General features: G+C 33.7%; 2 protein-coding genes across 2 annotated transcripts; one reads left to right on the top strand and one right to left on the bottom strand.

Moving 5' to 3' along the window:
* The first annotated feature begins 4587 nt into the window (after positions 1 to 4587).
* LOC108223330 (ABC transporter E family member 2) lies at positions 4588 to 9952 on the top strand. The gene is made up of 13 exons (XM_017397523.2): positions 4588 to 4756; positions 4842 to 4945; positions 6039 to 6124; positions 6210 to 6307; positions 6400 to 6517; positions 6629 to 6718; positions 7401 to 7705; positions 7792 to 7987; positions 8076 to 8261; positions 8340 to 8609; positions 9028 to 9273; positions 9397 to 9527; positions 9619 to 9952. The coding sequence occupies exons 2-12, from the start codon at positions 4843 to 4845 to the stop codon at positions 9514 to 9516; spliced, it is 1818 nt and encodes a 605-aa protein (XP_017253012.1). The 5' UTR covers positions 4588 to 4756; position 4842; the 3' UTR covers positions 9517 to 9527; positions 9619 to 9952.
* Positions 9953 to 12343: 2391 nt separating this feature from the next.
* LOC108222593 (glucan endo-1,3-beta-glucosidase) lies at positions 12344 to 14016 on the bottom strand. Its single transcript, XM_017396490.2, has one exon. The coding sequence runs from the start codon at positions 13890 to 13892 to the stop codon at positions 12726 to 12728; it is 1167 nt and encodes a 388-aa protein (XP_017251979.1). The 5' UTR covers positions 13893 to 14016; the 3' UTR covers positions 12344 to 12725.
* Positions 14017 to 14236: the final 220 nt, after the last annotated feature.

Genomic DNA, 14236 nt, shown 5'->3' with positions numbered 1-14236 from the left:
CGGACTTTTATAATTAGCGGGTTTCAAACAAAATTAGTGGAATTCAAACAAAATATAAACAAAACGAAACATAAAACAAATATATGATCAAATGATAAAACAAATATAAAACCTATTTGACTATACCAAAACTAAAGTCAAACCTCAAAAAATATTATACTATTAAAGCCGAAACATTAAAAATTTGATCGGACGGTACACGGGCTTTTATACGGACTTTTACAATTAGCGGGCTTCAAACAAAATTAGTGGTTTCAAACAAAATATAAACAAATCAAAATATAAAACATATATAAGATCAAAACATAAAACAAATATAGGACCTATTTGACTATACCAAAACTAAAGTCAAACCTTAAAAAATATATACGCATCTATATTATACTATTAAAGCCGAAACATTGAAAGTTTGGTCAGTCGGTGCTTAGGCCGAAATACGGGGCTATCTATATACCAATTATTCTTTTTAACTAAAATATGTTATTTTTTTATATGTTCTAACTAAAAAAACTCCATTATTTAAAATAACATCGAAATATATAGTAATTATCTTTTTAACCACATACATTATCTTTTTTATATATTCTGACTAAAAAAATGGATCTTCTACAATTAACACGGGCTACATATATCATAATTTTATTCTCACAATAATATTAGTTTACTATATTATTAAAGCCGAAACATTAAAAGTTTGATCGGTCGGTACTTGGCCAAATTATGGGTCTACTTATATAATCAATTATCTTTTTAACTAAATCTATTATCTTTTTTTTATATGTTCTAACTAAAAGAACTGAATTTTCTAAAAATAATATTGGACAACATAGCAACTACTGTTTTTAACTAAAACACATTATCTTTTTCAGAATCCAAACTCAAAAATCGATTTTCCAAAAATAACACATGCAACATTCATATAAAAAAGATATTATATATCTATATTATTATACTATTAAAGCCGAAATATTAAAAGTTCGGTCAGTCGGTACTTGTGCCAAAATACGGGCCTATCTATATACCAATTATTCTTTTCAATTAAAATATGTTATCTTTTTTTATATTTTCTAACTGAAAAAACTCCATCATTTAAAATAATATCGAGAAACATAGTAATATTATAAATCTATAACATACTATTATACTGTTAAATTCGAAATATGAAAAGTTCAATTAGTCGGTAGGTCAGTCGAGTTCGGTGAGCCGGTTGGTATTCGAGCCACGAACCTCCTTAATTTATAACATGTTATAATATATTTTTTATTATCTATTAAACCAAAATATTTAGGTTAGTATGATGGGTCGGTATCTGGTTTTAAGCGTCTTTTTAACTTAATATGTTCCATACTATATTATTAATTATCAATAACGAAATATTAAAAGATTGATTGGTTGATTTATATCTGATTTTTAGATCTCCATAAATTATAACATGAAAAAAAAACGTATTTTAACATTCTCAGTAAAATATATATGTTCGACCTAATTTTTAATTAGCCATTTGACGAAATTAACTATTAAAAATTTATCATCTGTTAAATAAAAAAATTATTTAATCATATTATTTTATCATAATTTTATTCTCACAATAATATTAGTTTGAGTTAATATAAATACGATAAAATAGCAAATATTATAACCGCCCGTGCATTGCACGGGTTATAAGCTAGTTAATTTATTATTATTAAAACAACTCTTTTCTTATAAGATTCGGTTATTTTCACAACATAATTCCACGAGTAAAGATGTTTTCATAAATGTTACTATTTGTTTTAGTATTTAGTAATAAAAGTATTGTGTAAAAATATATATATATATATCAAGAAAAGGGTTATGTTTTTCTCGCACCTAGCTTTATTTTGATAATAATTCAGATTTTGTTAGCAAAACTGTATGTACAAAAAATGTTGTGTTTATATATTATATTTTAATTATATTTTAAAATTATTTCTGAACAATGAAAATAATATGTATTAATGTTTAGGTTCACATTCTGAAAATGAGCGATGGTTGTAAGATTTTATTCTAGGGATGAGTACTAATCTGAGAGCGACCTTCAAGAGAATATGAAATTAATACATATATAAATCATAATGCAAAAAATATTTTTAAAGAAAACAAATCAATATCAATCATCAATATACTTATATAAAGGAGAAGCGAGGGGCGTGTAGGTGGCGCCTCTCACATCGTTCCGTTCTATTTTTCTAATTTTCTAATTTTCTGGAATTTTTGGATGAAAAATATCAAAAATTAGAACTGCCTTTTTTTAGTTCCGGGTATATTAGAAGCAAGTTTCAGAATCTGATTTTGTTTCAGATTATTTATAGAATATAGTATCTTGAAAGTTATTTAATTATGGGAAAGACAGATTATTTATGGAATATAATAGCTTGAAAGTTTTAAGCTGATTTGGTTTCAGATTATTTAATTATGGGAGGAGAAGCGAGGGGCGTGTAGGTGGCGCATCTCACATCGTTCCGTTCTATTTTTCTAATTTTCTAATTTTCTGGAATTTTTGGATGAAAAATATCAAAAATTAGAACTGCCTTTTTTTAGTTCCGGGTATATTAGAAGCAAGTTTCAGAATCTGATTTTGTTTCAGATTATTTATAGAATATAGTATCTTGAAAGTTATTTAATTATGGGAAAGACAGATTATTTATGGAATATAATAGCTTGAAAGTTTTAAGCTGATTTGGTTTCAGATTATTTAATTTTGGGAAAGACAGATTATTTACGGAATATTGTAGCTTGAAAGTTTTAATCTAATTTTGTTTAAGATTATTTAATTATGGGAAAAAGTAGCACATTCTGCACCTATAAATACCCCTATAAATTGTAGGGTTTTGGATCATCTAAACACAACCTCCCCTCTCTTTCTCAATACCACAAACCTACCTCTATGTGGTGATAGTTCTCTTGCTCGAATTCAAACTCGGAGGTGCCGTTCTTTTGCAATGATAAGTGAAGGCTGTTTATACAGTATTAAAAAAATAAAAGTTGTTGCAAGCAAAGGTAGTTATAGACCGTTATATTGGAGTAGACAAATCCAAACACGGGAAAAGAATATAGTCTTGACATGATATTGATGGTTGATATCAATAAATTAACTACTAGTGATGTATGTTTGTTGGTTATTTTTTTATAATATTTGTTTTGTTCATGGGACATGTTTGTTGTTGTTAATTTTTATATGATTTACTTTGTATACAGGAAAATATTATTCATGCAATATATGTTTGCTCCGTTCAAGCAACTTTTAAGAACTTTTAAGAGAGTAGTTATAGACCGTTATCTCACAGATTTAAATCAGATGTTTTTGTGCACAATCAATCTAAAAAAATTGGAGGAAAGTGACAATGTAAGAACATGATTACTTTAAAAAAAATAAAAATAAAATTAAGATTCGTCATGCTTTAAATTGTAAATTACGTGTATAAATTTATTTTCATTTTTTCACCATGAATTATTGTCCAGTTTTACAATTTTTTATATTAGTATTGGTATTACATCAAGATTTTAATAATATAAATTTATTTTATCCTATAAATATTAATTTTGAAACATTAATATATTTTTTATAGACAGCCACAAATTAAATTATTTATTTTACAAATATTAATATTGAATCATTAATATAATTTTTATAAGCCGCCGCAACGCGCGGTTTCTCAACTAGTACTTATATAAAGGAGAAGCGGGGGGCGTGTAGGTGGCGTCACTCACATCGCTCCGTTCTATTTTTCTAATTTTCTGAAATTTTTGGATGAAAAATATCAAAAATTAGAACTACCTTTTTTAGTTTCGGATATATTAGAAGCAAGTTTTAGAATTTGATTTTATTTTAGATTATTTATGGAATATAGTAGCTGGAAAGTTTTAATCTGATTTTGTTTCAGATTATTTAATTATGGGAAAGAGTAGCACATGCACCTATAAATACTCTTGTAGACTGTAGGGTTTTGAATCATCTAAACACAACCTCCTCTCTTTCAATACCACAACCCTACCTTTTTCTGGTGATAGTTCTCTTGCTTGATTTCTAACTCGGTGGTGTCGTTCTTCTTTAATGATAAGTGAAGGTTGTTTATACAGTATTAAAAAGATAAAGTTTGTTGCAAGCAAAGGTAGTTATAGACCGCTATCTCATGGATTTAAGTTACATGTTTTTATGCACAATCAATCCAAAAAAATTGGAGGAATGTGACAATGTAAGAATATGATTACTTTAAAAAAAACACAAATAAAATTAAGATTCGCCGTGCTTTAAATTGTTAATTACGTGTATAAATTTATTTTCATTTTTTCACCATGAATTATTATCCAATTTCGCAATTTTATATATTAGCATTGGTATTACATCAAAATTTTAATAATATAAAATTTATTTTATCCTACAAATATTAATTTTGAAATATTAATATATATTTTATAGGCAATCATAAAATTATATTATTCTACAAATATTAATATTGAATCATTAATATAATTTTTAAAGGCCGCTGCAACGCGGTTTCTCAACTAGTATTTATCTAAAGTATGAATAATATATATATACTTGGAAAGAAAAGCAAAAACAAAAACAAATAAAAAAAACAAATTCGTGTGTGCAACGCACGCAAAAAAAAAAAGCAAAAAAAAAGAACACGAAGTGTTTATCAAGTGCTGAAACCCTAAAGGACTTGTTTGGTTAGAAGCTTAAGCCCCATCTGCTTTTCTGCACAGCAAGCCCTTCTAATCAAACCCCTCTCAAGTAACTGCTTTATCACACATGCTTACTCAATTTCATTATAATCTATTGCGATTTAATCAATCTCGTTTTTCGATTTGTATATCAGGATGTCAGATCGATTGACTCGTATCGCTATCGTGAGTTCGGATCGGTGCAAGCCGAAGAAGTGCAGGCAGGAGTGCAAGAAGAGCTGTCCTGTTGTCAAGACCGGTATTTTTTTTTTTCTATTTTTGTGAATTTTTGATGTTTTAATTGTATATTCTCAGTTTCGAGTGGAGTTGATTGATAGTTTTGCTGGTTTATGCTTTGTTGATTTATTTTCGATTGAAGTCGGTTGAGGATTTTGATTTCATGCCATAATTTATCGAATACATGGTTATATATACGACACATATTTCTAGTTGATTTCTATAATTTTTATTGATGCAGTGATTATATACTCTTTCTGTGAAAATATATCGAAAAGGTTAGGTATTTTAAGTATACTAGTGTGTGTATGGAAGTAATTATTATCTTATGGGATGATCTTGAGATGTTGATGGCGGTTGGTAGCGGTCTGAAAGGGCGAGATACTGTTTATGCACAACTCGACAAAGATACACTTTAGCACTCGACTCGAGTTCTCTCGTCGTGTAGTGAGCTTTTAACTATATATGGAATATATTTTTTTGAAGTGTAATATATAGTATATCATATGTAGTGTATACAAGTGTAGAGCTCATACAAAGATTAAAAATTGAGGCCTCTGAGTAGAAGCTGGGATGGGCACTAGGTGCCAATATGTTGCCTAGATCCACCACTTTACTTACAGTTTTCTGGTGGTAATAATGAACAATCAGTCCACGTGTTTCTAGTAACCTGCATAGAACAGCAGCTAAATTCCTTCAAAATATTATTATATAAATATACACAGGAGGGTAACTCTGTTTGTTTCCATCGAGCTGAATGACAAAAAGATGAGGTTCGACAAGGGTCTCTCTATTTTTAAAGATCCGGCACTGTATCACTTTTTGTATCACTTACATAATATTTCCCTTCTTACTCCATGTTTCACTTCTTTATGTCTTGTTATTTCCAAATTATCCTTTTTCAACATACTACTTCTAGTTATCATTTCTCATTTGTTTTATTTCTTTCATCTTGCCAGTATGAGCATGGTTTGAAAGACCTGTATTTTGTCTAGTCAATTTTGGTAGTCTATAAGCTATTTATTGGTGATCAAATTTTCTTTTAATACACACTCTTTTCATATATGGTTGTCTGTCAATATGCTCCTCTCACATTGTCTACCTTTTGTTTTCAGGTAAACTTTGTATTGAAGTAACGTCCGCAGCTAAAATTGCTTTCATCTCTGAGGAGTTATGCATTGGATGCGGAATATGTGTTAAGGTTGTTTTAGTCTCTTTTAATGAGTATTCTTTGGTTCAGTCTGTAGGATGTGATCAGCTTATACCCTTTATCTTGTTTGATGCAGAAATGTCCTTTTGAGGCAATTCAGATTATTAATCTTCCTAAAGATTTGGACAAAGACACAACTCACCGTTATGGTCCCAACACTTTCAAGCTCCATAGGTAAATATGAATTGCATTTCTAAAAAGTGAGAAGTGTTGGAGTCATTTTACGAGGCCTTAGCAGTTCATAATATATTTTATGTTGTGTACAGGTTGCCAGTTCCAAGACCGGGGCAAGTTCTTGGTTTGGTTGGGACAAATGGCATTGGAAAGTCTACTGCTCTTAAAGTTTTAGCGGGGAAATTGAAACCCAATCTTGGTCGTTTTAATGTAAAATTTCTTCAATCCTGTTCAATTGCTTTTTTAAAGTATAAAATTCTGGTCCTCTACTTAATTACTTGGATATCAAATGCCTTTCTAATGCTTACTGTTTTTTTTCAGAACCCTCCTGACTGGCAGGAAATTTTGACGTACTTTAGGGGGTCTGAGTTGCAAAATTATTTCACTCGTATTCTGGAAGATAACCTAAAGGTGGGTGTTATTGATTGTATTCACAGTTTGTGATCTATATATGGTTTTTTTATAGTTTGACGGAAACACGTTTCTACTTGATGCAATTGCTTCCTAGTTGGTGCCCATATATTTGATTTCTTTTGGTTTATCAGGCATTCAATATGTTGGTAGCTAATAATGTAAAAACTTCAGGTATGTTATTGATTATGTATTGGCAATAAAGCAAATTACTAGTAATTTCGAATATGGATATTCTTGAGGCTGTATCTGAGTTGGTGGTCAACATAAACATAGGGCTTTATCTATTAAATTGCTATGCTTATGTGAAGACTAAAGATATTTAATGTTTTTTTTGCAATCTTCAGGACTTGATATTGTTACTTTTTCTTTTTTTACTTTTCGTGTCTTCGGTATTTACTAATGAACTGCAGTGTTAAATTTTTCATTTTGTTTGTTTTAAGCACTTCTCTGAAGCCATTATCAGTCTTCCAGTAAATGTTAGACAGGATTCAATTGTCTCTGCAACTTTTAGCCCCCCCCCCCCCCCCCCCCCCCCCCGCGTTCTATTTCATATTTACCATACTTTAAGAAGTCCTAAAATATATTGTGCATTGACCCCAATTTCAAATGCTTTTTATAACTTCATATGTGGCACTTGATTCTTACTCATCTAATATGTAGAAATTTTCAATTATACTAGGCAATCATCAAGCCACAATATGTTGACCATATTCCAAAAGCAGTTCAAGGAAATGTTGGGCAAGTGCTGGAGCAAAAGGACGAGAGGGACATGAAAGAAGAACTCTGTATTGACTTGGAACTAAATCAGGTCATAGACCGTAATGTGGGAGATTTATCTGGTGGGGAGCTTCAGAGGTTTGCAATAGCTGTAGTTGCTATACAAAATGCTGAAATATACATGTTTGATGAACCCTCAAGTTACCTTGATGTGAAACAAAGGCTCAAGGCTGCTCAAGTCATTCGATCTTTACTCAGGCCTAATAGGTTATGATTTTCTTTGTTATAATTCCTAGTATTTTATTTTTTGCCTAAGAAGTTGGATCACTAAGCCTTGATATTTCGAATATCAGTTATGTGATTGTCGTGGAGCATGACCTTAGTGTTCTGGATTATTTGTCGGATTTCATTTGCTGCCTATATGGAAAGCCTGGTGCATATGGTGTTGTTACTCTTCCATTTTCTGTCAGAGAAGGAATCAACATATTCTTGGCTGGTTTTGTACCTACAGAAAATCTACGATTTAGAGAGGAATCCCTTACTTTTAAGGTAAAATACAAATATATTTGTTGATGACTGCTAGTCTGCTACTGGTAGCTTGTAAAAATCATCAAATATGTGCTCTCTATCTGTTCAGGTTTCTGAGACACCACAGGAAAGTGCTGAGGAAATAGAAACATATGCACGATATAAATATCCAACCATGAGCAAAACCCAGGGTGGTTTCAAGCTCAAAGTGACAGAGGGTGAATTTACTGATTCTCAGATTATTGTGATGCTGGGAGAGAATGGAACGGGAAAGACAACCTTTATTAGGATGTTGGTATGTGTTTTTTTCTGATGTGTCAACAGTTGGCATATGGCGTATATCAGATCTATTTACTCCTGATCACCTTGGCAGGCTGGTTTATTGAAGCCTGACACAGTGGAAGGCTCTGATATTGAGATACCCGAGTTCAATGTATCTTACAAGCCCCAAAAAATTAGTCCAAAATTCCAACACTCAGTCCGACATCTGTTACACTCGAAAATTCGTGAGTCATATATGCATCCTCAGTTTGTGTCAGATGTAATGAAGCCACTTTTGATTGAGCAGCTGATGGATCAAGAAGTTGTGAATCTTTCCGGAGGGGAGTTGCAAAGGGTTGCATTATGTCTGTGCCTTGGGAAGGTAATTATATTTTATCTCTTGATATCAAGTGTCTTTGGTTACTTTGAATAAGCAGTGCTCAAGACCCACTTAGGTGCTCAGCCAGATTTTCCAAAATTCTTAATTACTTGTGTTTATCCAAATTGCTGCCTAGGCGTGCAACAATGTGTTGTGTTTTTTCTTCTGAATAAAATCACCCTGTTAGATATTGTGAGCAACCCTAGCAACGTTACAGTTCCATAATCTAGACGATACAGATCTCTCTTACAAGAAGATATGTAGATGAATTTTGTTTAAGACATGTTCTATAAAGATATTCACATTTTTGTGAAGTGCAAACCCCCACCCACTCGCAAAATATATTTGTGCGTGAGTTTTATCGGTAAGCAATGTTTTCCTCAGATTTTTTTTTCTTATCTTAGTTTGTTAACTCTTGCAGCCTGCGGATATCTATCTGATCGATGAACCTAGTGCATATCTTGACTCCGAGCAGCGTATTGTTGCATCCAAAGTCATTAAGAGGTTTATTCTTCATGCCAAAAAGACAGCATTTGTGGTTGAACACGACTTTATAATGGCAACATACTTGGCCGACAGAGTCATAGTGTATGAAGGACAGCCATCAATTGACTGTGTTGCAAATTCACCCCAATCGCTTTTGACTGGAATGAATCTTTTCTTATCTGTAAGTCTAAATAGCCATTCTCGAATGAGTTTGACCCTCGTTAAATTAAAAAGGGAGTTCCATATACTAATTGACTAGTTACTGTGTAATCATATAATAATCTGTTTTGTTTTTGCTATATAGCAATTGGACATCACCTTTAGACGGGACCCAACCAATTTCCGGCCCAGAATCAACAAATTGAACTCCGCCAAGGACAGGGAGCAGAAAAATGCCGGGTCTTACTATTATCTGGACGACTAAGCAGGTTATTGGTAGGTTTGTTTGCTCCATTATTTATCTGTATCAGATTTGGTGCTACAACTTCTGTTGCATTGCAGCTAATCATCCACAATTCTTCTGCAGTTGTTCGATATCTTAATGACTGGGATCAGCTGTGTCTTGGGTCATATTATCCTATCCATATCATTCTGATTACAGTTAAAGATTTTTGAGGTTTTCGTAGGGATAACCATGGATGGCGAAGGAACTAGTCTATACACCTAAACCCAGACCAGAATGCTCTAGTCAGAATTGGTCCACTAGTTGGGCAATTTTCTGTTATTTACTCTTTACTACTTAATACCTGACCATCCTTTTGTTCCCTCCTTACTGAAGTGGTGTACAATGTTTTTTGTTTGGTGTACAATTTTTTTGTTTGATTATATTTAATCTACAAATTATAAGTTGTCCTTGGATAGATTTTATTAGCATCTCTTATTTACAATATTTTAATTGTTTTACGGTTCAGAGTATTTCTGATGTTTCTGTGAGGTGGCAGATGTAGGTGAGTCAATAGCGTGGAATTGCTATTGTATTGTCTTTAGCTTGTAAAATATGTTATTATTTTTTGAAGGGCAGTTTGGTTATTTATCTAAGATTTTTTTTTTTTTTTTTTTTTTTTTGAAAATGAGAATAAATCTCAACGAGAATCGGCAATTCACCGTAATAATTCTTTCATTCAAGAAAGCTTATTATCTAACCGTCGGACATGCAAGATGACCGGGGAAATTTAGACAATAAAACTTTAATGTCCGAAAAGAAAACCGGCCTTCTTTCAAGAATCCTGAAAATAAAACAACATAAACAAAAAGAATATAAGTCGATATATTTAATAGATTATTTATCTAAGATTGAAATAGTATTTGCTCAAAGCTTTTTTCGACTTTAAAATGGGTGTTAAATTACCTTTGAAATCAAATTGGTTTTTGTTGACGCTTACTGGGAAAATGTAGTTTCGTCTTAAGTGGTGGACAAAAATTATGTAATTATATTTAAGTTCACGAATAGATGAGGATTAAAAGTAATGAAATACAGAGATGATTAAATCAAGTCAGAGTTCAAATAATCCTTCAGCATCTATTAAAAATGGGAAAATTAATTTTAAAGTCTCTGAACTGTAGACACTTTTTTTCTAGGTCCGTCAATTCATAAGTAATTCAACTCTTGATTTTTTCTTATCTGGGTCCTTCTGTTAGATCTGGTTTGACGCCGTTAGTTCTTCTCAAGTTCATGAGTATCAAAAATAACTTTGAAGGTGATTCCGATATCCAAATTTGAAACTTGAGTAATCAAATTGCTCGTTTTTCAATCCCCTATCCATCTATACCATCAAAATTTAGTTTGGTAATTTCCGAATTTTGAGTTGAATATTAGTTTTTATTTTAATAGCTTTTATTCGAATTATAATGATGTAGATTGATAGATCGTGTGATTATGAGCATGTTCATATAATTTTCGTGATTTTTAATGTTCATATTAGCCTCGTCGGAAAATTCGAGCTCACCGGATTTGAGCTTTTCCGACCAAGTTTGCCGGAAAAACTAACGGCGTCAAACCAGATCTAACAGAAGGACTCAGATAGGAAAAAATCAAGAGTTGAATTACTTATGAATTGACATTTATAGTTCAGGGACCTAGAAAAAAAATGCCTATAGTTCAAGAACTTTAGAATTAATTTTCCCATTAAAAATAATGAAATAATTAAATCAACTCAGAGTTCAAATAATCCTTCAATAGAGCGTATTAGACTATTTTACATGCAGAGTAATCCCTTGTTCCGTGCAGAGTTACACGATGCTTCCAGCAGAAAGCTCAAGTTGAACTTAGGCTCGCAGGGTGACTCCTGCATATATGTGTCGACTATAACCATTACATGCATCTGAGCATCTCTAATTCTCTATGATTCTAATTTCTATCTAAACCTACCTTCAGTTAAGCAAGGATTGCGAGATGAGGGGATGGCTCAACAGACTAAGTCCTAAATTCCTGATTGTCTATGCATTGCTAATTGTCTTCAATGGGAAAAAGAGTTAGCAGGTACAAAACGCGAGCAGTAATAGGGAAAAACAATATACCAGCATCTCTTCTCCGCAAGGATGGTAAATTCTCAGGCCAAGCAAAATAGGTTTAAGACCTCACTATTTCATTTTTAATGCACTATAGTCTATACATTTAAATTTAAGCAAGGAATAATCTGGAGATTCTACCATTCTAGAGTATGCAAAAAGCTGGCATCTAAAGATGCAAGGACTAAAAACTTGTAAAGAGGAGGCCTTAAACAAAATAATACCATCAAGGTCTGTGTTGTTACTTAAAGCTATCTCTTGCTTTCGGCCAAACTGTGAACCAAACATTTTATGCAGCTGGATGGAAAGATTATCATGCCAGCAAACATACAAGCTTGGGGTTCGGAACTTGAGCAATCACTTGAATTTACATAACTCAAAAGGGACAACAATTTGAAGGAAAGGCGTAACTGATGGACAAGTCTCACTCTGAGGCACAAACTGTTAGCTTACAAGTAAACTTAGAGCTAGCCAGCTTACTTGTAGCACATAAGCCCTGACATATAAGAATGTAACAGCCAGAAGCTTCCCAGAATCTCAAACAAACCAAAGTCTAAAACTTGACTTCATAAAAAAGACGCCTCTACTTGATTAGCTAAAAAACAATTAAACAGATATTAGAACGAACAAAACTGATTGAAGCTATTAACAGAGTACTACCAACTTCCCAAGAGACTAGCTATTCAATTACGGAAACTGATTCAGGATATCAACAGAGTACTACTGCCTTATCAAGAGACTAGCTACTCAACTACATTCTTGCACATATACAATTTGCAGGAAAGAAAGATTTTATACAATCTGAATGCAATAATGACTCTTTCACTCAGCATATGATATGATATCACACAAACCAAAAACCAGCAAATATGACCTAAAACTCGAAATTTCTTAACATCAAACATGTATGATCTACATCAAACTTGAAGAACAACTTGACAGTTTCTTTCCATTGCTTCAATTACTGTACCTATCCACATCAAGTAATGCACATTTTCAAGCCATCCCTTTATGTTTCTACGATTTCACAGTTCAAGATATTCACATTCAAGACTTATCAGAATCTAGCCAAGTAATCAGTCTATAGACACCAAACACACCAACAACAACAAGATATTGGCAATTTTACAAGAGAGCAGAAATCACCAAGAGAAGAGCAGCCATTCCTGCAATTCCCTGTCCATGAAACCTCTTAGAATCCGAAGAAAACGGGATGTTGTACTTCATAGTCAAGTTAGGGTACATGATTCCCCAATTTTGCATCCCACTCCCACTCGCAGTCACTTGCATAGTATCATTATTATCATCGTTGTCAAACAATTCGTACAAATAAGCTTCCGCAACTCCTTCCTTTCGCAATGGAGTACCAAGTCCAGACTTCAAATGAGTAATCAGTCCCTGAAAATACATCTCCGAGTAATGATGACTGGCCTCAGGCTCATTACCACTGTTATAACTCGGCCAGCCTGTTTCAGTCACAACTAACGGAATATTCTCGTGACCTGACACCGTCATCGCTGCAATTACAGCATCAACCATCATATCAAACAAATTACGATAACGAACTCCAGTAGTAATATCATCTCGAAAATTGTACGGATGATCTCGAAACAGAGCAAATCCAACTGGAATTTCGGAATTGAGTCTATAAACTTTGTACGGATAGAGATTTACGAAGAAAGACGAGTTGTTTTCTTCGAGGAACTGGAGTAACGGCCTGATTAACATCCGATTAATCGGCTCTTGAAATTCAGCAGAAGAAGGCGGAAACGCATTGTTCATAATATCAATAAATGAAAACGTCGTCGAAACAGAAATATCTGATATTCCGAGCGAGTTAAGCGATCGCTTCAAGTTCTGCATCGCCGGGATCAGTACATCCGAGAGATCAGCCTGAGAAGTACTCACCGTATTAGAACCAACGGAGATCGCGGAGATTTTGACGCGCGGATAGAACGGAACGACGTGCGTGTAGAGCCAGAGATTCGCGGCGGAGACATTGGAAGCAAAGGATGAGACGAGATGATTCGGAACCTCGAGAAGTAGTGAGATGTTGGAGTACGTGAAAGCGCGGATGACAGAAGGTTCTGGAGCTTGGAGACGCACGGCGGAGATGCGGTGGGACCGGAGGACTGCGGCGATGTGTTCCGGAGAGGAGGCAGCGGCGCCGGCGGAGGTGTAGGAGACGCCTATGGTGGTGCAGGCGGTGGAGGAAGTGAAGAGAAGGAGGAGGAGAGAGAGAGATGCGACGGTCAGCATCTGTTTCTTGTGTGTTTCTAGAGAGAGAAACATTGTAAGAGAGTGAGAGAGAGGAGTGGAGAAGATGAAGTGAGGCTGTGCGCAGGGTAAGGGAGAGTGGCGTATTTTAGCGGGGGAGAGTTTGTTTTATTTTTTGGCGGGATAATGGATGGGGTAGTGGTGAACTGGTGATTCGCTGCTTTTAACGGAAATTTTTGTTTCGCAGCCGGTTCAGTTGGCAAGAGAGACCGCCAGACCGGTGATCAATTGACTCCATTGCCAATTGGGATGGATATATGGGTGTCAATGGATCGGATCTGGATTGGATCAGGCATGATCCATATCCTGATCCATATAATTTTATCAGATCGGATTTCAACAGCATTTTTTAGAACACG

This window comes from Daucus carota, chromosome 5 (genome assembly GCF_001625215.2).
Source record: "Daucus carota subsp. sativus chromosome 5, DH1 v3.0, whole genome shotgun sequence".
Classification (NCBI taxonomy): Eukaryota; Viridiplantae; Streptophyta; class Magnoliopsida; order Apiales; family Apiaceae; genus Daucus; species Daucus carota.
Note: the sequence above shows the minus strand (reverse complement) of the source record. Positions and strands in the feature narration are given on the sequence as shown.